This window comes from Cyclopterus lumpus, chromosome 18, assembly GCF_009769545.1.
Source record: "Cyclopterus lumpus isolate fCycLum1 chromosome 18, fCycLum1.pri, whole genome shotgun sequence".
Lineage (NCBI taxonomy): Eukaryota > Metazoa > Chordata > Actinopteri > Perciformes > Cyclopteridae > Cyclopterus > Cyclopterus lumpus.
Window position 1 is genome coordinate 3,651,570 of NC_046983.1, and position 24,640 is coordinate 3,676,209.

Sequence of the window (24,640 nt, forward strand, 5' to 3'; positions counted from 1 at the left end):
GAAAAGCCAATGGGATTTCGCCAATGGGAAAAGCCAATGGGATTTCGCCAATGGGAAAAGCCAATGGGATTTCGCCAATGGGAATAGCCAATGGAATTTCGCCAATGGGAAAAGCCAATGGGATTTCGCCGTTGGCTTTGGGATTTCTTCTGAACATAACCTCCGTGGCATAATCCGTGCACAAGCAAGAATGCAAATCGTCCGTAGTAAAGAGCTCACATTTGGCCGCAAACCAAACCCCCGAGTCACGGTGCTTTGTGGCGCGATGATGTTTAGGAAGTCTCCTTCAGCAGCTTATTGGCGAACGCCTTTTGTTAAGATGACGAGTGAAAACAACGACTTGAACCAACACTGCAAAAACAAAAATCCTGCAGTATCAACAAACAAGTGTTACCAATGCAACAACTATTTAGGGAGAGTTCTCCTTGTGTGGGTGTGTCTGTGTCTTTCCCCAAGTGCTTCTCGAAAATTGTGAAATTAATTAGTAGTTAGATAATTGGATCATTATCATAACAGGAGGTGATGGCTCCAGGCCACTGGAAAGGCTGCCAGGTATATTTGAGTCACATTAAGACAACGTAAATAATCTGGTTGAAATGTTTTGCTCTGACTTTTGTTTGTTTGTTTGTTTTCTTTGGGCTCCATGACAAAAACAAAAACCCACTCGGTTTGCATGCAGAGGACAACTCCACGGAAGTGTCTTCAAGGTGAAGCATTCGTTTCAATTATTTTCATTTCATCAGGGAAGTGGGTTGTTTGTCTCTTTCTCCTTCATTGACTTTTGGAAAAAGAGACAGAAAGAAAAAGAGAGAGAGAGAGAGAGAGAGAGAGAGAGGACGCCCTTGCACGGTCTTCAGTGTTAAGTGTAAACTAATTAGTTCCGCCAGAGTTGGTGTCGGCCCAAATATCATTGGCTGCTTACGTCGCGGTTGAAAATCAATTATTCAAAATCGGGTCAAATTCAACAAGTTGTTTTTTTTCGAGGACACGTTCGTATCTCTATCACAAAAGTGTTTATTGTTCAATTATTAATGCGATGGCACAGAACTGCTCATCTGGCCTCTTGATGTCGTTCCCAAAAGTCCAACACATTGATTCATTGTCTTTAAAATGTTTTGGAGTGAATATATATATATATATTAGAATAGAAATGTTTGCATGCACACACACACACACGTTTGCAGGAGACTTAATTCTGTTTCCTAATTCGTTTTAGGAGAAGAAAGTTATTTAGTAAGTAATGGAACCGACACACAAGTGCTGGATGTAAAAAATAAAAGGAGGAGGAGCTTTTGTTGCGTAACACACAGCCTGAGGGAGTGAAGAAGTGAGATAACCTCAGGAGAAACAGACGTGTGTTCTTTGTCCTCGGGTTGACATTTTAAGTTCCTCAATTTGAGGCAAAAATTACACAAATGAGCAAATTGTTGAAGTCAATCTGAATTTTTTGAAATGACTCTTTTAACTTCAAGACCCTGGACTGCCTTTAAAATGGATTAATCAAAAGGGTTGAGCCACAATTAAATAATAATAAATAATGTAGAAATATAAATAATATTGGCTGAAACTTAACAGAATTGTCTTTTTTTGTTTTTAACCACAAAAAAAAATATTGGATTTATTTCAAGCAAAAAAATTCAAATAAAACTATACACCTTCAATTTAATTTTTAATTAATGTGAGTAAACGCTGTATAACTTGGCTGTTGTTGACCCGTGTGAATGAAAAAGACTTCATCTGAAAATACATGAACAAGAGAACATTGACATTGTACAAAGAAAACAACAACAACAACAACAACAACAACCTGAACTTCTAATTATTGCAAGTGTTGTTTATTGTTTGGTTGTTGACAGCGGGGGAATCTGCATGAAGACAATCGGTACCTCTCCGCTGCAGCCTTCAGAGGTAATTATGACGCTTTCATTGTTTTTGCTTCATTTCGCCTCCAACGATGATAAAAGACGACTTGGCACTTTTCTTTCTCTCATTTACTTTGATTCTCTAGGTTTGTTTGTTTTTTTGATGAAAATCCTGAAGGTAAAACCTCAATGAGCACAAACGCAAAAGGGATTATTATCATCAATAGGCCAGAAATCCCCTATTTTTATTTTTTATTTAAATGGTTATTAAGGCAGCTCACAGGTTTTTTCTTTCTTTTTTTTTGTCCAATAAAACAGTAAAGATCAATCATGAAAAACACCTGGACACGGCAGGATTCAACATTTTTAATTATTAAGAGATAAGCAGATCAAGGGTAAAATAAACACTACTGGCTTTGACATAAATGCAACACACACACACACACACACACACACAGCGCTGTACTCTCACAGGTCGACTTGTGTAGCCAGGAGAGGACCCGTCTGGCAGGTGGTCGGAGGTGTATGCGTGTAGGAGGATGTTTGAATAAGTTTGCATAATGCCCGGAGTACAAGAATTCGTTTGTTTTTTGGTCCACACAGGTGTGTGTGTGTGTGTGTGTGTGTTTTACTCTGTGAATTTATGTAAGACACAACGGTTTTCTCAATTTTACAATCCACCATGTGTGTGTGTGTGTGTGTGTGTGTGTGTGTTTGGTTTGCATAATGAGGGACCAGGAGTGTGTGCATGTCCCCGTGAATAAAATCTCATTCCCTCTGGTGTATTTTTTTTTGTTGCTATATCATTTGTGTGTGTTTTACCCATTTTGTGGGGACATAAATCTGATCGCACGGTCCCGATGTGGAGACATGGGTCAAGGTCAAGTTTAGGGTCGGGGTTATGACTCGTCTGGTAGCGGTTACTGGTAAGAGGAAGTCTCCAGGAAGGTCAATGCAATGTCCCCACAAGGTATTGAAAACACGACTGTGTGTGTGTGTGTGTGTGTTATTTAAAGAAAGGGATTAGGACCAACACTTGATTAATGCAGAGAGATGGATTGAAGTGGATTTGAGCTCATTTCAACACACACACACACACACACACACACTATTAAACACTAAAATAACACCCTTATGCAACACACATGACTACACAGGTTCCTGTGAAGGCTGAAAGCGTCTCTGATGACATTTGACAGACAGACCGGGGAGATGCGACAAACGAGACCCAAAAAAAAGGTGGAGGGAGAATCTAAGACGCGCACACAAAATACAACAACAGGAAGTCAGTCAGCAGCAACAAAGAGCTCCGAGGAGACAGGAATAAGTTTGCATTCATAAAAAAAAAAACTCCGCGTTCGGGCTCACGTGGAAGCTGAGGGAAGTTTTCTAAAGTCTCCCACAGAGCTCTGCCGACTCTCGTCAGGACAGAAATAAACACGGCGGAATTATATAAATATATATATATATATATATAACATACTCGGGGGTTGGTAATTTAATCTAGAAATGGCACTCTTATGATCACACACCAATGCTTCATGTCTTAAAGCTGCATTCTCTCTACTGACCACCAGGGGGCGACTCCTCTGGTTGTATAGAAGTCTATGCTTCATGTGTTAAACTTGCATTCTCTCTACTGACCACCAGGCGGCGACTCCTCTGGTTGTATAGAAGTCTATGCTTCATGTCTTAAAGCTGCATTCTCTCTACTGACCACCAGGGGGCGACTCCTCTGGTTGTATAGAAGTCTATGCTTCATGTGTTAAAGCTGCATTCTCTCTCCTGACCACCAGGGGGCGACTCCTCTGGTTGTATAGAAGTCTATGCTTCATGTATTAAAGCTGCATTCTCTCTCCTGACCACCAGGGGGCGACTCCTCTGGTTGTATAGAAGTCTATGCTTCATGTGTTAAAGCTGCATTCTCTCTCCTGACCACCAGGGGGCGACTCCTCTGGTTGTATAGAAGTCTATGCTTCATGTGTTAAAGCTGCATTCTCTCTACTGAGTAAATTATTGTCATTTAGAGTCAAACAGACCATAAAGCATGGGATGCTTTAGGGCGGGACTACAAGGTGATTGACAGGTCGCTGCCTCTACCAAAGACATATACGTCCCTCCTCCGCATTCCAAATATGATAACTTCTGTTCACTGGTTGCACAATAAAAAACAACAACAATGGCGACGGCCGTATTCCAAGATGGCGACGGCCAGATCGCCGAACTCGAGGCTTCAAAACAGTTCGATTTATTAACATTTCCATAAAGAATGAGAGATCTTTCCTCCCAGGCTACAAGAGCAGAGCGGCTCCAGCCCACCGCTCTCCCATTGCATAACTCGGTTGGCTCGCGGAGTCATTAAAAGTTATTTTATCTTCACCACACTCGTGCCAGCGATGCTATTTTTAACAAAAATCATACAAACTTTTGTGTGAAAAAAAAAAAAAAAAAGAAGAGGATGATCCAAACAGCGATCTGGAACCTGAAACGTGTGAACAGGAATGAAGAGACACAGCGGGAGAGGAGAGGGAAGCAGAGGATGAAAGAGAGAGAGAGAGCCGTGGACTCCGCTGTGTGGGTCAGCAGCCAGAACAGATGATAGTGAACGTTGTTAATTAGCCCCAAAATAAAAAATAAAAAACCCTTTGTGAGGACGCCACCCAAGCCTCTCCAGTGCACCTGCATCAATATGATATATGTTTATACAGTATATATATATATATATATATATATATATATATATATATATATGAATGCCTCCACATTTTTCCACCAGGAAAAACCAATCAGATGCCAAGAGATGAAACACACACACACACACACACACATATACAGTCTCTCTCCGTCTCTCTCTCTCACACACACACACACACACACAATCCGAGTCAACACTGCACTCTGCAGTACAAGTGTTAGCCCGGGGATTAGCAGTCGGGCGGCTGTCGACGCCGTCGATATTTATTGACCCGACTAACGTACGAGTGGAGATGAACGAGCCGCCGGCTGCATTTTACATTTCATTAACCGGGAAAAGAAAAGCAGATAAACGGCCTCGATGTGTGAAGCAAAACGAAGGGAAGCAAAGTTTTGACGAGGCAGAGAAAGTTTGGAGGGATTATTTATAAATCTATAGTTTTTTCTTTGTTATCGTTGCTTCTTACTCTTCCTTCCTGCTGTACTGGTTGTACTGGTTCCAGGAATAGCCGCTAACGAAGCTTCCCCAATTCGTTGATTAACATTTTCAGGGTCAATTCAGTGTCCCATAGGTGCTAATTTTCAACGTATACTCATACTGGCATCCTACGAAAAACCTCCTTATTTTCTGTGCGTTTTACATCCATTTCCTGACTTTTCAAAAAGAACATCATTCTTAACAGGAAGCAACTGGGGAAAGATCGCGGCATACTGTTGTTTACATGAGGTAATAAATACACAACGCAAGTTACGAGACAAATCAACATGAACAGCGGTCGTCATCGCTGGTTGTCGGACGCCGCCGATCGCCTTTAGCCTTTAGCCTTTAGACTTTATACTTTAGCCTTTAGTCTTTAGCTTTTAGCCTTTAGCCTTTAGCCTTTAGACTTTAGCCTTTAGACTTTAGCCTTTAGCCTTTAGCCTTTAGTCTTTAGCTTTTAGCCTTTAGCCTTTAGACTTTAGCCTTTAGACTTTAGTCTTTAGCCTTTAGACTTTAGTCTTTAGCCTTTAGACTTTAGCCTTTATACTTTAGAATTTAGCCTTTAGACTTTAGTCTTTAGCCTTTAGACTTTAGACTTTAGACATTAGCCTTTAGACATTAGCCATTAGCCTTTAGCCTTTAGACTTCAGCCTTTAGCCTTTAGACTTTAGACATTAGCCTTTAGACATTAGCCTTTAGACTTTAGACATTAGCCTTTAGACTTTAGCCTTTAGACTTTAGACATTAGCCTTTAGACATTAGCCTTAGCCTTTAGCTAAGCTCTAGATACTGGACATGTTCTCTAAGCTCCTACAGCTGGAGTGGGCCGTGGTTACACATTTCAGTCCCTTGACCATTTTTATTCTTTGCATTTTTCAAAATGATGCAGTGGGTGGACTCAAGCTCAGGCCTGGTGGTGAAGTTGCACTTCAACTTATTTATATATTACGCTGCGTTTATTCCTGGGATTGTGAAAGCAGTGAAGTGTGTTATTATATATCTCTTCTGGTGCAAATTATTGATGACCACAAGGTTGTTTTATCCTCCTAATATACAATATATATAGTTTATTATATACTGCCCTGGGTATGCAATCAGCTTAAACCTACTTCCTGGTCCATCTTTTACCCCATTGTGGTCCAGATCCTCTAAAAATAAACGAGCAATAGCTCAAATCATTTCCGATTGTATGATTTCCTTATTTACTCACCAGCATTTGCATTTGAAGGATGACTCGGGCATGATGACGACGCCGCTCTGAGTCACGTCTGTCGAATGTGCCGACTCATCGAGGCCTCGGGGAGTTGCATGCGCGTTATAAACAATGACGACGCTCGTCTTGACGTCTTTGTCACGGCGAGAAGCAAAATCAGCAATAAATGCACATTATTATTGTCACCTCGTGGGAGGAAAAGACGCTCGCCGTTGATGTTTGATCATCGACGACTGCGATTTCATGTCTATGAACATTTAGATGAGGTTCTAATAAGCGGATGTTTAGCAGGCTGATTGGCTCATTAAAACTTAAATGGTTCAGCATTTTAGTGGGAACGTCAGTTTAGCGCCTGACCCCGATTTAAAAAAAAAAAAATAATAATAATTTAAACTTCTTCTGACTCGAGGCTTAAAATGAGATATCATTTTTATATTTTGACAATTTCCCCAACTGGCTCGATTAGTTTAACAAGTGCAGCGATGGGATTCAATAACTCAGAGGTTTGAATATGAGGAAGAAGGAATTCTCTTTGCACACACACACACACACACGCACACACACACACACACACACACACACAGAGAGGAGACCTGCCCTCTTCACGGCTCACCTCCAAGATCAATACCGTCCCTCTGCCCCCCGTCAGTGTGATTGAGAGGGATGAGGAGGTTTCATGTGATTGCATCAGTTAATCAGTATCATTAGTCCAGAATCCACCTTTCATTTTCGCGCCGCAGCCTCCACCTGTCAATCTAAATCGGACCGTTGATTTGCATCCCTCCTTTGCGTTCACCAAACCCGTCTTTTATATTCACCCTTTCATCATTGACACCTGTATACTCAACGATATATGAATCAGAGTCAGCTTCATTAGCCAAGTATGTGTACAAATACAAAGGCATTTGACTGTTTGTTGCTCTCAATGTACACAGTCGCCCCCTGGAGGCCATTAGAAAGAATGCAGATTGCAGGCATTGACTTCCGTCTCCAGAGCCGGAGGTTGCCGCCTGGTGTTTAGCATCGATAGTAAATAAGAAGTGGACGTAGTCGTCATGACGACGTCAGTCTGAAGCCTCGAGCTCGGCGTTTTGGCCGTCGCCATCTTGGCTTTTTGCAACCAGTGAACAGAAGTGACCATATTTCGACTGCGGAGGAGTGATATAGACGTTGTATACGACTCTGGTAGCAACCCTGTCAATCACCTTGTAGCCCCGCCCCTAAAGCATACCCTGCTTTATGATCTGTTTGACTCTAAATGACCATAATTTACAATATGAACATCACGCTGTATCGAAGAAGACTTGAAACTTGAGATTGAGACCAAAAACTCATAAACAAATGTCACTGTGGTGGAATGCTCGATGGGCGTGACTCGTGCCCTCCTCATTCCTCCACGACATCACAACCTCATTACAGAAACCGAGCAACAGACCGACCCGACAACCTTCTTGTTCCCACTTTCTTGTGTCTTTCTTTTTTTTTTAAAGTTTGTACTCCAAAATGTGCAACATGTGCACATGAAGCAACAGGCATCCGTCATCTCGCCACAACTTCCGCCAAATTAGCGCGCATCGTTGCATCGTTACAAAGCTTAAATAAAAAGCAGGTAGGGGTGGATCTGCAGTGCACACTGTTATTATTATTAATGACCAACGGCAGGTATTATTGAGTTCCTTGACACGGTTACTGTACCAGGAACACCCCACTCCCCCACACTTTGAAACCCTGGCACGTCGCCGCTGGTGTGGTCCCATCGCAAGATCGCCTCTTTTATTTTTCTACTTCAGGAGGATGTGAACAAACAAATTCCTCTTTTTGTATTCGGCTGTTGACATCATCATCATCGCAGCAGCAGCCTTCTTCCTGGCATGAGCTGCACGTACTACCAAAGGGGCTAAATAATACAAGAACCGCTCTATACCTCCACACGTCATCGTTTTATTTTACCCAATGCTCATGCGAGATTTGCACAATGTATTACTTTATTTCTAGTATCAATAAAAGACAAACCACCGTATGACATAATGTAAAATTAAACATTAAATGTTTCCTGTTGACAACTCCTCTTGCATAACGATTGCGCAATCTGGAACCAGTTGATCTGCCGTGCGTGATTATGACCCGACGGTGACATAATCTCTCCAGTTTAGAAACTAGAGACGGATTTTAAACAATTTATTAACTCATATTACCTGAACTAAAGTATGTTTTCAAATGCATGTTTCTGTTCACGCCGCTATAAAAGCAGGTGTTACTAACTGTCAAATAGAATTTAAAAAGGTACAAAATAAACCACTGAACAGCATTTTCGAGAGTTAGAAAACAACCAAATTCACAGGAAACAAAAAGAGAACAGAGCTGATTGAAGATAATTTCCTCAAAAGTCCGTAAAAAAAAGTGAAAGAGAAGCCGTCCCAACAGGTGGAACAAAATGAATGGGCGGAGACCAAAATGTCATCGGTCAGAACGAGTGGACACACCCGTCGGCGTCTTAACAAAAGTTGTTCGAGACTTTGATCGACTCGACGTAGTGGAGCGAACAAGAGCCAATGAAAACAAAGCACTCTTTACGGCAAGAAACATCTCACTTCTGTTTGGCACAATGAGTTATTGTTACTCATGGATCAAGCACGGGTAAATGAAATAGCTAAGGCCATAAGTCATCTGAAGAAAAAACAAAACTTGGATAGAGGAATAAAAGGCTGTGGTGACGAGGTGTTTTTACTTCTTTACAAATCACTGTTTGTTTCTCGTACAAAGAAAACAAAATTAGGCCATATAAGAAGATAAAATGCATTGTAAATAAAGCTTTAAATGAAGCTTAATGTGTCCCACAAAGCAACGTATCATTAAATGAGGGTCAAGGGTCACATTACCTCTACAATACACAGGAAAATTATTTAATGAGCCTAAATGTTGAAAACCATCACGTCTCGATAGAAACAGAATAAATATGGTTCATGAATATCAAAACATGCACACAAAATATAACTGTTTTTTTCTTGGCGAACATCTTCGACCAACATCCAGACAAATGGATAAAAGAAATTAAAATTATTATTCGTTGTGATAAGTTCAGATATGTCGTCACACTATTCATTGTCCTTACAACAACAAACTTGTAATATTTAAAGATAATAACTGGTTTCGGGGGCCGTACTCTCAGAATAAATAAACAGACATAAACAACAACAAGCTGCAACCAATTGTCACATGAGCCATTGGGTTTTGATCTTTTTAAATTAATTCAAACTTTAAACTGTGAGTGAATCCAAGTACAATTTTTCGCAAATATTGTATTTTTTTTCTCAACCAGATTTTCGCCGGTACAGAAGAAGAAAGAATGTAAACAGGTCATTATTCCCTCTATGATTTACAATATAATATATATACTATTCTGAAAAGGGCCACTGAGCATTATGCAGAGTGGTAAGAAGCATATTTTAATGCCAGTACTTTTGCAGTGTACATTTTTTACTCTGTAAGATCTGAGAAGTTCTTCGACGGCTGAACAACGTGACAGCCATGAAAATGTACATGTATAAACCTGTTAGCTTCTTTTATTAATTAAACCAATATTCATCCAATGTATTTAAAGTGTTCAAGTAGGACCTGCATGGGTAATTCCACCACTTACTTAATATGACGGGAACTGCATTCTTCTCTAATGATTAGATGCTGTAATGAAGCTTGACAAAGACCGGCATTTGACATCATCAAGTCAAACATGTAAAGCAGGACTTCTTCTGTTAAGTGGGGAGGTTGGTTCTGGATAAGAACTTATGATGATGAGTTGGAAACTACGCTAATGTGGGCGGAGCTGCGCATTTTGAATATGGTATTTAACGGCGTGGACAAAGTGAAGGAGCCACAGTGAAAATGGCTCTCTACCGGTTTTGTCTTTGTGCTTCAGCCGTGATGATGATTCTCTTAACCGGAGGTAAGAAACTTTTCTTTATAATATTGCACATGTTTATCTTGATAAAGGGTTGAAAGAATACAAGACTGATTTGGGGGTCTCTGTAATCGGTCTTGCGGTGCAGCTGAATCTTAGATGCCAGGACGAAGCCAAGTCTCTTAAGATTATCTTAAGTAACATATCTCTTATCTTTAGTAAATTATCTCCATCTGGTTACTTCTGAAACCATTTGAATATGAAAACATGACACCAACGAGTCAGTCTGCAGTTCAGTAATGTTCTTCAACGTGATGAGTTACCGCGGGTGGTCTTCCCCTAGCACAGAGACAATAGAGACAGGCACTAGTTGGGTGTTTTTATTAATTCCAGGCGGATGCGGTCTCCTAGTGCGTTCCGCTGATCTACTCCTGTGGATAGCAGCGTAGGTATCGAATCCCAGCACCCCGCTCCTTTGTCCACCTGCACACTTATAATGGGAGCAATCATCATTAGACCCAGGTGAGGCCAAGTAGGCCTCCACCTGGTGCCGTTCCCTGAGCGTACTTCCCCCATACCCTCTGCAGCTGAGCCTAACCACACCCAGCCACCACAGTCTTGTCTCCATCAAATTGTTTCCTCACAGTTTTCCGTATGAGATTGATAAGGGTCTCAATAACAGAACTCTTAGGCTGATCGAAGCTAATAGTTCATCTACTAAAACAAGCCAAATGAATGATTTTAGAATGTAATCAAAAATCTAATCAATTCAAGTCACTAAAGTGGCGTTAGAGAGGTTGTAATCAGGTGTGCTTCATTTCCTGTCTTTTCTGTTTCTCCGTGATTAATTAATTTGTGGTGATGTTCAGTGGAGTGAAGAACCAACATAATACTGAATCAGATATTTCCGCCATCTTCCATCAGCCGTTGTTTCACAACCTTATGGGTCAATAAAACAAGGCCCTTCAACCATAGCACTATGAAGAACATGTACACTATTAAACAGTATTACAGTTTTGGGGATTTTAAATTGTGTAAATAGTCCAAAATAATTCATTTGGAATTGAAACTGGTGAAGAAGGCCGGCTCCATCATTGGCTGCAAACAGGACTATCAGGAACAGGTGGTGGAGAGGAGAACACTGAAGAAATGATTGTTCATATTGGAGAACCCGGACCACCCTCTCCATCACCTACTGCAGAACATTCCTGATACAAGAGAACATTCCTGATACATGAGAACATTCCTGATACAAGAGAACATTCCTGATACAAGAGAACATTCCTGATACAAGAGAACATTCCTGATACATGAGAACATTCCTGATACAAGAGAACATTCCTGATACATGAGAATATTCCTGATACAAGAGAACATTCCTGATACATGAGAACATTCCTGATACAAGAGAACATTCCTGATACAAGAGAACATTCCTGATACAATAGTCTCTCTTTGGTTTGTGTGTGGAAATGCACATCATGATCTGCTTCACCCTGAAGATGTTGGCATAACTTATTTTTCTCTGTGTTCTACATTTCAGGATGTCACTCACAGCAGCCAGGTAAGAATCCAACAGCACCATTACTATCAACTTTCACCATTTGTCAGCTATTTAGCCGCCGACTTGTTGCACAAAACAACATGTTTAACTCTCTTTTGTTCTCCTTTTTCTGTCAGTATGTGGCCAGGCTCCAAAAAACACCAGAATTGTGGGAGGTCAAAATGCGTCTCCAGGAAGTTGGCCCTGGTTGGTCAGTTTAAACAATGATGACGGTCCCTTCTGTGGAGGGTCCCTAATTAACGATCAGTGGGTGCTGACCGCTGCTCACTGCGTACCAGGGTGAGGAATAACTATTGCAAGGTTCCTTTGACAAACTTTGTTTATGGTTTGTTAGCTTTTGTTAATAGAAACCATCACAGAATGAGTCGAGAATCATGTTAAATATGACCTCACTTATATAGTTTATTAATCAGGGTCAGCATGCTTTATATGTGATGTAAATTCTGCAGTTTGCTTTAACTTGGTATCAACTAACAATGTGTTGGACAGTAATCATGATAAAGAAAATCATGCACATGCAGACCAGCAGTGTTGCTGAAGTCCAAATACTCCCTCATTTGAAAAACTGAGATGGTAGTCTGGATGCTGGAGGCGAAAAACTTACTAAAACGTTTTCTTTTACTTCATTGTCTTCTAGAAATGAACTCTTTACCACAACGGCTTATCTGGGCCGCCTCAGCCAGTCGGGTCCAAACTTCAACGAAGTGTCAACGACTCTTGAAGATATCATTTGCCATCCTTCATACGACTTCTTGACCAATGAGAACGACATCTGTCTCCTGAAGCTGTCGGCCCCGGTGAATTTTACAGACTACATACAACCGGTCTGCTTGGCCTCGGAAGGGAGCACGTTCCACTCCGGGGTCAGCAGCTGGGTCACTGGTTTTGGTAATACTCAAGCTGGTAAGCTCACAGACGGTATACCTTTATCACTAAATAATGCAAACTGCATACATGTGTTTTGTCTTTGTTTGCACACCAATTTAAGTCATACCTTTTGAAATCTCTCTGAACAGATGTATCTTCTGGAGCCGACATCCTGCAGGAAGTGAACGTACCAATCGTTGGAAACAATGAGTGCAAATGCACCTATCCTTTCATCACAGATAACGTCATCTGTGCTGGGTTCAGAGAGGGAGGGAAGGATGCGTGTCAGGTGACTACTACTTTTTGTTATTATGTAATGCCTTCTTGAGGATTTTATTTTCCTGTTTAGCTTTCTGGGAAATATGTACTTTGTCTTCCAATTTCAGTTGTGGGGCAGATTATATATCCGTTCAAACAGGTACCAAATAATGTTAAAATCTTAATTAATATCCCAGAAATCTGCAAATTTACATAAATGAGCTGCATATCACACATACGTCTACTAGTTTGTCTTTGTCTACCCAAAACGTAAATGTGTATTAAATTCAGTCACACCTGAGTATTTGGATTGTTGTTAGTTTCATCCAGTTATGTTAGCATTAGCTTCCCTTAGTATTCATGGGTTGTTCCAGTTGTTTTTTTTTCTTCTTTAACATTACCTACAATTTCTGGCAGTAACCTAAGAACAAAATAGAACAGATATGTATTTGTTTACCCTTGCTTCCGGTCTTTGTGCTAAGGTATGCTAAATACGTCATAGAGCTATTCATTGATTGACAGTTCCAAACAGCATTAAAGAGTTCGTGCTTCGGAAAGGTTGGTGCTTCCTAGACTAGCAGATACACTCACCTATTATAACAACCGTCCATTTCTTTCCACAGGGAGACTCAGGGGGACCACTGGTGACAAAAAACGGTTTTACGTGGATCCAAAGTGGAGTTGTGAGTTTTGGCGAGGGCTGCGCCAGGCCTATGACTCCTGGAGTCTACATCCGTGTGTCCCAGTACCAGGACTGGATCACCAACATCACTGGCAGCAATGAACCAGGCTTTGTTACCTACAGATCCTCAGGAGTGGACAGCGACCTAAATAGTACCTGTTCTTCTACAAACCCCACTACCACCATGACCCCCACTTCCACCGCAACCCCCATGATTCCCACTACCACTATCACTCCCACTACCACAATGACTCCCACTACAACCGCAACCCCCACCACCACCATGACTCCCACTACCACCGTAACCCCCACCACCACCATGACTCCCATTACCACCGTAACCACCATGATCCCCACTACCACTATCATTCCAACTACCACCGCAACTCCCACTACCACAATGACTCCCACTACCCCCACCACCACAACTCCCACTACAACCGCAACCCCCACCACCATGACTCCCACTACAACCGCAACCCCCACCACCACCATGACTCCCACTACCACCGTAACCCCCACCACCACCATGACTCCCACTACCACCGTAACCACCATGAATCCCACTACCACTATCATTCCCACTACCACCGCAACTCCCACTACCACAATGACTCCCACTACCCCCACCACCACAACTCCCACTACAACCGCAACCCCCACCACCATGACTCCCACTACAACCGCAACCCCCACCACCACCATGACTCCCACTACCACCGTAACCCCCACCACCACCATGACTCCCACTACCACCGTAACCACCATGAATCCCACTACCACTATCATTCCCACTACCACCGCAACTCCCACTACCACAATGACTCCCACTACCCCTACCACCACAACTCCCACTACAACCGCAACCCCCACTACCACCATAACCCCCACCACCACCATGACTCCCACTACCACCGTAACCACTGACAGTGTATTTGATAGTGGTGTAAATGTGATCCATTTCTCCCACTACACCTCACTCTGTCTTCTAGTGATTTCCTTCTATGTGCTGGATGGAGAAACGTGAAAATGTCTAACTATTTAACAGTTTAAGGTTTCAGAGTGCAAATGTCTCATACACTGCGTTTTATAATGAGCCTTCTTCTTGCCATGTAAATATGAAAGTGAAACGAAGAGAACTGAAGAGTTTGTGAAATGTATTGTATTGTCTTGCAGATAACTGTTTTTAAGAAATATTTAATGATAAAATCATGAAATAAACACATTTGTTGATATATCTAACAGACTATTTGATCATTCAAATAAGAAAGTACTGGTGAAATATAAAACGTAAATTACCTGATGATATTATGCCCTGTAAGACAATAATCCAACTAGACATAATCAGAAAATAATCACATTTAATGGATATTTGGATGTGCCTTCTAGTTTAAGAGTGGATAATAATTTAAAATAGACAATGAAAACATACATTAAATGTATTTGTGTAGTTTTCAGGAGCTCTACTTACTCTACGTATCACTCCACCAACTGAATTGATTAGAATATGTCAAAACTCAGGTGTGCCACACATAACACACAGTTGACCTTTTCACCAGCACATTCATACTCAAAGTCATTCACTGCTTATTGGGCGTAAACTGGTAGGATCCTCATTCCTTCACAATTATTTGTAACACTTCATTTTTCATATAGATACCGAGCAACGGACCGAAACAACAACAACCTTCTTTTTGTTTTTCAAGTTTGTACCGACTGCAAATGTGCACGTGAAGTTGAGGCTTGTCTGGTTACAACATCTGAAGTGCACATTATTATCACAACGCTAAAATATATTAAAATAGTGTCCTTTCCCTTGCACGATTTGGCGTCGTCGCTGGTCGCAAGATTTGTCTCGAACAAACAAATTAAAAAAAACGTCATAGTTTTTATGAGCAAGATGGTTTATTTTACCCAATGCTAATGCCGAAATTAGCACATTTATTACTTTATTTCTAGTATCTATGAAAGACAAACCACCGTATGACATAATGTAAAATTAAACATTAAATGTTTCCGGGTGACAACTCCTCTCAGGTTGCATAATGATTGCACAATCTAGAACCAGCGTGATTATGACCTGACGGTGACATAATCTCTCTAGTTAGAAACTACAAATGGAACAAACGCCTCATGCCTTTGGATTTTAAACAATTTATTAACTTACAAATATTACAAAACTAATTCATGTTTGGAAATTCATGTTTGTGTCCATGCTATAAAAGCAGGTGTTACTAATTGTGAAACAGAAATTCAGGTGAATATTTTATTGATTTATTTTAACACTGAACTGAATTTAGCGAGTTAGAAAACAAATTAACTTGAAACAAAAAGGGAACGGAGCTGATTGAGGATATTTTCCAGATGTTTGCAAGTCTTTGAGGATTCGTGCAGATAAATCCTGAAGAAGAGAAGCGGCGGAAAAAAATGAATGAGGGAGTCGGGAGGTTACACACACAGTCCTAAGAAGACATTTCAACACACCTGTGTGTCACAACAAAGATTATGTAAGATTTTACTCTGCTGAACAATGAGCAGCTTAAATTAGACAATAACAATAGACGGTGAGTTTTGAAAGTGTGATTCACTCTGGACTGTGAAAAGAGCGTCACAAAAAGACAGACAGTTAAACACGGCTGTAATTGGTAAGTACCGGGACATATTTATTCATGTAACACACAAATTACATTACATTACATTACATTACATGTCATTTAGCTGACGCTTTTATCCAAAGCGACTTACAATAAGTGCATTAAACCATGAGTCCAAACTCAGAACAACAAGAATCAAGCAAGTACAATTTCTTCAATAAAGTTAAACTACAGAGTACTATCCGTAAGTGCCATTTAAGTGCTACTAAAGTGCTAAACAACAAAGTGCTATTGGTAAGGGACATTTAAGTGCTCCTACGGCATTTAAGTGCTACCTATTGAAGGTATAGTCGAAAAAGATGTGTTTTTAGTTTGCGACGGAAGATGTAGAGACTTTCTGCTGTCCTGATGTCAATGGGGAGCTCGTTCCACCAATGAGGAGCCAGCACAGCAAACAGTCGTGACTTTGTTGAGTGTTTAGCTCGAAGTGAAGGAGCTACAAGCAGATTGGCAGAAGCCGAGTGAAGTGAACGAGCTGGGGTGTACGGTTTGACCATGTCCTGGATGTAGACTGGACCCAATCTGTTCGCAGCACGGTACGCAAGTACCAATGTTTTGAAGCGGATGCGGGCGGCCACCGGTAACCAGTGAAGGTCGCGGAGGAGCGGAGTAGTGTGGGTAAATTTCGGTAGGTTGAAGACCAGTCGAGCAGCTGCATTCTGGATGAGCTGTAGAGGTCGAATGGCATTAGCAGGTAGACCTGCCAAGAGGGAGTTGCAATAGTCCAGCAGTGAGATGACCAGAGCCTGGACCAGAACCTGTGCCGCCTTCTGAGTGAGAAGGGGTCGTATTCTCCTGATGTTGTACAGCATGTACCTACAGGAGCGTGTTATTGCGGCAATGTTGGCAGTCAGGGAGAGTTGACTGTCGAGCGTCACTCCGAGGTTCCTGGCAGTCGGAGTCGGAACCAGCACTGAGTTGTTGAAGTTAATAGTTAGGTCGTGGGTGGGAGAGCATTTTCCTGGAAGGAGGAGAAGTTCAGTCTTGTCCGGGTTAATTTTCCGGTGGTGAGCGGACATCCACTGAGAGATGTCGGTCAGACAGGCAGAGATTCGTGCTGCTACCCGTGTTTCAGATTGGGGAAACGAGAGGATCAGTTGGGTGTCGTCAGCATAGCTGTGGTAGGTGAAGCCATGCGAGCGAATGACAGAGCCAAGAGAGTTGGTGTACAGAGAGAAGAGAAGAGGACCAAGGACTGAACCCTGAGGGACCCCAGTAGTCAGAGGACAAGGCTCAGACACAGATCCTCTCCAGGTTACCCGGTAAGAGCGGTTGGTGAGGTAGGATGAGAAGAGTGAGAGCGCGGTGCCTGAGATAGCCAGGTCCTGGAGGGAGGACAAGAAGATCTGGTGGTTCACTGTGTCAAAGGCAGCGGAAAGGTCTAGAAGGATGAGGACAGAGGAGAGAGAGGCTGCTCTAGCAGTGTGAAGCTGCTCAGAGACAGCAAGGAGGGCAGTCTCTGTTGAGTGGCCTGTCTTGAATCCAGACTGGTGGGGGTCTAGAAGGTTGTTACAGTGAAGAAAGGAGGAGACTTGGTTAAAGATAGCTCGCTCTAGAGTTTTGGAGAGGAAGGGAAGGAGAGAGACCAGGGTGGGGGACCAGGGGGGTCAAGGAGGTTGGAAAAAATTGAGAAGAGCTTTTTAGGGTTAGATAAAGAGGATTCGATTCTGGATTGATAGAACAGACTTTTGGCTGCAGAGATGGACGCAGAGAAGGAGGAGAGAAGAGATTGATAGGCAAGCAGGTCACTGGCGTGTTTGGATTTTCGCCATTTCCTTTCCGCTGCTCGCATAGTGGCTCTCTCGGCGCGCACCGGTTCGGATAGCCACGGAGCCGGAGAGGACTTGAGGACCTTTCGAGTCGTAAGAGGACAGAGAGAATCAAGAGAGGACGACAGCGTAGAGAGAAGAGTGTCAGTGGCGAAGTTAGGCTGCATGAGTGCGAAGGAATCGGTTGAGGGGAGGGCTGACAGAACAGAGGAGGCCAGAGAGGAGGGTGAGAGGGTGCGGATGTTGCGACGGACAGGTGCAGAGTCCGTTGTGGGAGGGTTGTCAGTTCCAAAGAGTGGGAGAGAGTAAGAGATGAAGAAATGGTCAGAAACATGAAGTGGAGTTACAGTGAGGTTAGCTGTAGAGCAGTTTCTGGTGAAAATATAGTCAAGGTGGTTGCCAGCTTTGTGAGTAGGAGGGGAAGGACTGAGAGAGAGAGCAAAGGAAGACAGTAAGAGTAGCAGGTCACATGACTTCTCAGTCTAGATGTTAAAGTCACCCAGAAGGATGAGCGGGGGTCCATTTTCTGGGAAGTTTGATAGGAATCAATCAAATGATTAAGTTCTTTATAAATGATTTTTTCAAAATTCTTTGACTACCTACCAACGTAACAGAAAATAACTAAATGAACGGAATAAATAAAGAATACGATGAAGAGTACAATGAATAACAATGAACCACAAATAAATTACAAATATTGCATGTGACCAGGTAGAATCAGTGACTCAGATCATTGATTGACGTCTATCAATCCAATTTACCAATGCACCGTTCAGCAGTTAAAAGATTTAGAAGCAGGGACATTGTATACCAGTTCTATTTTTAATTTAATTTAGATCCTTAGGTCTTAAGCCGATTGATCCGTTTCATGAATATTTATATCTAAGATTGCTTATATATATCTGAGATTGCTTCATTGTCTGAATCTATTTGGCCCAGAAACATCAAACTCATTTACACCTGGACGTTGTATTGTTTTCCCCTGTCGGTTCAGATTTGGTTAAGCTGTATGAGGTGGCTGCTGCTCCGCTGTTGGCATCTCTGCATCTCGGGTTTGAATCACCTTCTTCCATCTCTCACTCTGTGGCAGTTGAGTTGGCTTCCACTGGTATCCTCATCTCCATCTCCCTTCAGTGTCAAAAGTCTAGAGACAAAGATCAGAGATCCGACCTCCTCTGACGTCTTCTTGCTTTATCTCCTTGAGAAACTAAAGAATGTGAAACTGTACACGTATAAAGCTGTTTGCTTCTTTCATTAATAAAACCAATATTCATCCAATGTCTCTGAAAGTTCCCAATGGCAAGTAGAGAGTACAATAAATTATAATGAAAATGTACGACTTATATGGGGAATTAAACTTTTTACTTCATATTTTGGTAACTGCATTCTTCTCTCGTAAATAGTTGCTTTTATTTAGTGTGCAAGTCCAAGCTGCAGACAAAGACAAGCATCAAGGCAAACACGTTTGACGGCCTCATGTTCTGAAAGCAGGAATTCTGTTGTGCGGGCAGGTTGGTGAGAGGTAACAACTTATGATGATGGTTCATTGGAAAGGTGTGATACTGTGGGCGGAGCTGCATTTTTCTGAATATGGTATTTAACGGTGTGGACAAAGTGAAGGAGGCACAGTGAAAATGGGTCTCTACCAGTTTCTTTGTGGTCCAGCTGTGGTGATGATCATCCTCTTCTCCGTGGGTAAGAAACGTTCCTTTACAATATTACTCATTTTTTGGTTGATAAAGGGTTGAAGGAGTACAAGACTATCAGGCTTCTTAACCTAAGTTGATGTGAGAGACTTTAAAGACTGTATATTTAGTAACATATGTCCATCTGGTTACTCTTGAAACCATTCGAATATGAAAACATGACACCAATAAGTCAGTCTGCAGTTCAGTAACGTTCTTCAACGTGATGAGCGTCTTGTCTCCATCAAATAGCTTCTTCACAGTTTTCAGTATGAGATTGAAGCTATGATTATTTAAAGAGAGCAATTAACAAAAGTTGGTAACGTGATTGAGTTCAGATTTTCCCATCTTCTACCAGCCATTTTTTTCACAACCTCGTGGTTCAATAAAACCGGACCAGCACTATGAAGAACGTTGACAGTATTATGAAAACATTATAGGAATATTGAATTGTGGTAATAGTCTAAAATAATTTACCATTATCATAAAATATAAAAAAAACATAACTGAGTACAACAATTAACTATCAAGATATTAAATAAGAAACAGAAAAAGAAACTGTTAAACTAGCTGTTGTTTAGCAGATTACATCCCAGAGATCTCTGATTATTGTTCATTAGTGGTTATTTGACAAAGTATGGCAAAATCAACCAAATGGCCAAAATGGTTTTGAAACGGTGATTTCTGCTTGTGTTCGGAAATGCACGTCTTCGGGTTTGCTTAATTTCGTTCTGTGTTCTACATTTCAGGATGTCACTCACGGCAACCAGGTAAGCATCCAACAGCACCATTACTAGTTCTTCAACTTTCACCATTTGTCAGCTATTCAGCTGTCGACATGTTCAACTCTCTTTCGTTCTCCTTTCTCTGTCAGTATGTGGCCAGGCTCCAAAAAACACCAGAATTGTGGGAGGTCAAAATGCGTCTTCAGGAAGTTGGCCCTGGTTGGTCAGTTTAAACAATGGTGACGGTCCCTTCTGTGGAGGGTCCCTAATTCACAATCAGTGGGTGCTGACCGCTGCTCACTGCGTACCAGGGTGAGGAATAACGGTTGCAATCAACTAACAACATGTTGGACAATTGTCATAAAAAACAAAATCATGCACATGAAGTCCAAATACTCCCTCATTTGTAAAACTGAGATGGTAGTCTGGAACACTGAAGGCGAAAAACGTACTAAAATGTATTCTTTTACTTCTTTGTCTTCTAGAAATGAACTCCTCACCACAACGGCTTATCTGGGTCGCCTCACCCAGTCGGGTACCAACGTTAACGAAGTGTCAACGACTCTTGAAGATATCATTTGCCATCCTTTCTACGACTCCCAAACCAATGAGAACGACATCTGTCTCCTGAAGCTGTCGGCCCCGGTGAATTTTACAGACTACATACAACCGGTCTGCTTGGCCTCGGCAGGGAGCACGTTCCACTCCGGGGTCAGCAGCTGGGTCACTGGTTTTGGTAATACTCAAGCTGGTAAGCTCACAGACGGTACACTTCTATTACAAAGAAATGCATACTGATGGGTATTGTCTTTTTCTACACAACAATTTGAATCTCACCTTTTGATGTATCTGAATAGATTCAATTTCCGGAGCCGACGTCCTTCAGGAAGTGAATCTACCAATCGTTGGAAACAATGAGTGCAAATGCGCCTATTCTGAAATCACAGATAACATGATCTGTGCTGGGTTGAGAGAGGGAGGGAAGGATTCGTGTCAGGTGACCACTATTTTTATTTTTTTATTTCATGCCTTCTTGAGCAAATAACTTTACTGGGAGACGAAAGAAAGCAGAGTAAACTGCAGTTCAACGTCCTGTGAAATGTGTACTTCCAATTTCAGTCACATGGGAAGATTTCATATCCATACAAATGGATACCAAATAATGTTAAAATCCTAATTATATATCCCGGAAATCTGCAATATAAATGAGCTGCATATCACACATACGTCTACTAGTTTGTCTTTGACTCCAACAAAAGATAAATGAGTATTAATTTCAGTCACACATGAGTCTTCGGATTGTTGTTAGTTTCATCCAGTTATGTTAGCATTAGCTTCTGTTAGTTTTCATGGGTTGTCCCAGTTTTTTTGTTGCAGATTCTTTGTTGCAACAACCTTTAACATTACCTACAATTTCTGGCAGTGACATAACAACAAAACTTCTGAAGAACAGATATGTATTTGTTCTCCCTTGCTTCCGGTCTTTGTGCTAAGCTATGCTAAATACATCATAGAGCTATTCATTGATTGAGAGTTCCCAAACAGCATTAAAGGTAGCTTCAGAAAGGTTGGTGCTTCCTAGACTAGAAGATACACTCACCGATTCAACAACTGTCAATTGCTTTCCACAGGGAGACTCAGGGGGACCACTGGTGACAAAAAAAGATTCTGTGTGGATCCAGATCGGAGTTGTGAGTTTTGGGGAAGGCTGCGCCAGGCCTATGACTCCTGGAGTCTACACCCGTGTGTCCGAGTACCAGGACTGGATCACCAACATCACTGGCAGCAATGAACCAGGCTTTGTTACCTACAAATCTTCAGGAGTGGACAGCGACTTAAATGTGATCTGTTCTACCCCCACCGCAACCCCCAATATCACCATGATTCCCACTCACACCACAACCCCCACCACCTCACCATACCCAACTAGCATATGCCCTACTGGAAAGGATGGCAGTATATTTGGCAGTGGTGAAAATGTGATCCATTTCTCCCACTTCACCTCAATCTGTCTTCTAGTTATGTCCCTCTATGTGCTGGTTGGTGTTTAAGGCTTAAGGTTTCAAAGAGCAAATGTTTCTCTCAACTCTTTTCATGAATTAAAAATATATCCTGTTGCACCTGTAACCACACCCAACAGTGATGTCACAATGTCCTGGGGTACACCAATACATCACTGTAGCAATAGGTGAGACATAAAACCACTGGGGATCAGCAAAAAACTAATCTTTTCAGCGGGAAGTTGTGTGTCTCTTAAATGTAGATGATTGGATTGATGTTAGTTTCACTGTTTGAAAAAGTTTGGGAAATGTTGTATTGTCTTTTGTTTTTCAGAAATGTGTCAGAACACAGGTGTGCCACACATAAACTAGAGTTGACCTTTTCACCGGTGCAGTCATACTCTACATTTGCACAACATTTTAAATGTCATACAATCCTTGATGGGTGATGGGTAACTGGTGCGATCCTCATTCCTTCTCAACTATCTGCAATGTTTCATCCTTGCATTCTTCATAGAGATACAGGCCAGATGGAACGGACGCCATATATCTTCGGATAATAAACCAATAACTGAATTGCACATATTAGCAAACTAATTTATGTTTGCAAATTAATGTTTCTGTTCATTCTACTATAAAAATAGGTGTTAGAAATTGTCAAATAGAAATTAAGGGGGAAAATGTTATTAAAAAAAACAGAATTCAGCGAGTTAGAAAACCACAAAATTCACTGGAAACAAAAAGAGAACAGAGCTGATTGAGGATATTTTCCTGAAGATTCTCACATATAAATCCTGAAGAGAAGCAACCCTAACAAGTGGAACAAAATGAATGAGGTAGGAGTCAGGAATTTGATTACACAAACACAATCCTTTACAGTTAACCAAAGTTGCAGTTACATTTAAAGTTAAAGTTACATTTAAAGTTACAGTTGCATTTTAAGTTACAGTGGCAGCCCCCACGGGTGCACGTGACGGTGGTCGTTCGCTCGCGTGCACGTTGCGGTTACCGCGCATGCATGTGACGGTTAACGTGCGAGTCGGCAATCGGCCGTTGACGCGCGCGCACACTGACACGTGCACATAGACATAAGGGGTGAGATATAAAGAGAGAGCAGAGCGCAGGGTGGGGGGGAGACATAAGCAGAGAGCACACAGGAAGGAAGCCTCCTTGACTGGCTTCCTTCCTGTGTGTGTATTTGTGGACACAGAGACACATCCACATTTCCATATCTCTCCTCCGTGTGTATCACTGGTTGCCATGGCGAGAGGGCACGTGTTGGTTAAGCTGCCCTGATTAGCTCATTTGAAGCAGCTGTTTGTCTGACTAAACTGGTATTTCATGAAAAAGAACCTGTCAAAATGTGGAATTTCACATAAAACCATAACTCTGATCACAAAAGTGTGGACGTTAGGAGAGGCTCAAGGCTTTTGTGAACGTGTACGTGTCCTTAAATGTATTTTTGGGTTTAGATATGACGGCTTAATCACAGTTCACAAAGTGCTCTCACTTCTTTCAAAAAAGAAAATGTGGCTCGGTTTTAGAATGGAGGCGGATGAGGCAGAGAGGTGGACTTGCTCCCTCGTTAAGGCTTCTCCTGACAAATGTAGGAAACATTGTGGATTCAATCGACACATGTGAGGACGAGCACAAGATTCCCTACGTTTTGATCCATAAATGGTGTAAAAAGAGTGAACATTGTGAGACTTGTGGCAAAATCCATTTTATTTTTGTAGGACTTTTGGTTGCGCCCTCTCACTCTGGCAGTTGGCTCTGTCACTCTAGATCTGAACATTCTGTGCCATACACACCCATTATGAACTCTGAAGCAGCCCGGAAATCTTCCGAAACCCAAACAAAGATTCTGTCTAAACTGTGCTAGCTATGAAAAAATGTCCAATTGGGCAGATAAGCTCCATCCTTGTGTTAACGTTTTAAACTTTAAATTATGTATCTACCTTAATGTATGGAGACACAGTGTGGGCACAAAGATTAGCGTTAATTAGCGTTTTCTCTTCCGAAACCCCATTCAAGTGAATGGGACAATTTCTCAAATTTTTGGGGGGTTTTGGGGGCTAAGCGCCGGTCCGATCTCTTAGAAAAGTCATAGCACACGATTCCCGATCAGGCCGCACGTTTTGATGTATTTTGATGCATCTGCGAGCTACGCTTTGGGATCTTTAGTGTTTCAAAGTATTTTTCCCATAGGCTTTGCGATTTTTTCACAGTTTTTCGCGTTTTTCCGTGAAACGGCCGGGCGGATCTTTTTTGCTGCTCTATGAGCCTGC

At 41.8% G+C, this 24,640-nt stretch overlaps 1 protein-coding gene across 1 annotated transcript; it reads left to right on the forward strand.

Annotated features, from left to right (window-relative positions):
- Positions 1–10,129: 10,129 nt before the first annotated feature.
- LOC117748115 (transmembrane protease serine 9-like) lies at positions 10,130–22,949 on the forward strand. Its single transcript, XM_034557742.1, has 12 exons — positions 10,130–10,193; positions 11,692–11,712; positions 11,829–11,991; positions 12,350–12,615; positions 12,729–12,868; positions 13,461–14,542; positions 19,546–19,637; positions 20,377–20,397; positions 20,502–20,664; positions 20,838–21,103; positions 21,210–21,349; positions 21,984–22,949. Exons 1-12 carry the CDS (start codon positions 10,133–10,135, stop codon positions 22,401–22,403), a joined length of 2,835 nt encoding a protein of 944 aa, XP_034413633.1. The 5' UTR covers positions 10,130–10,132; the 3' UTR covers positions 22,404–22,949.
- Positions 22,950–24,640: the final 1,691 nt, after the last annotated feature.

Bases quoted from the DNA above. Each gene is read 5' to 3' on its own strand.
- LOC117748115 (XM_034557742.1), top strand. From the start codon at position 10,133: ATGGCTCTCTACCGGTTTTGTCTTTGTGCTTCAGCCGTGATGATGATT. The intron at 19,638-20,376 runs GTAAGAAACGTT...TCTACATTTCAG, and splicing joins GATCATCCTCTTCTCCGTGG to GATGTCACTCACGGCAACCA. The intron at 21,104-21,209 runs GTAAGCTCACAG...GTATCTGAATAG, and splicing joins TTTTGGTAATACTCAAGCTG to ATTCAATTTCCGGAGCCGAC.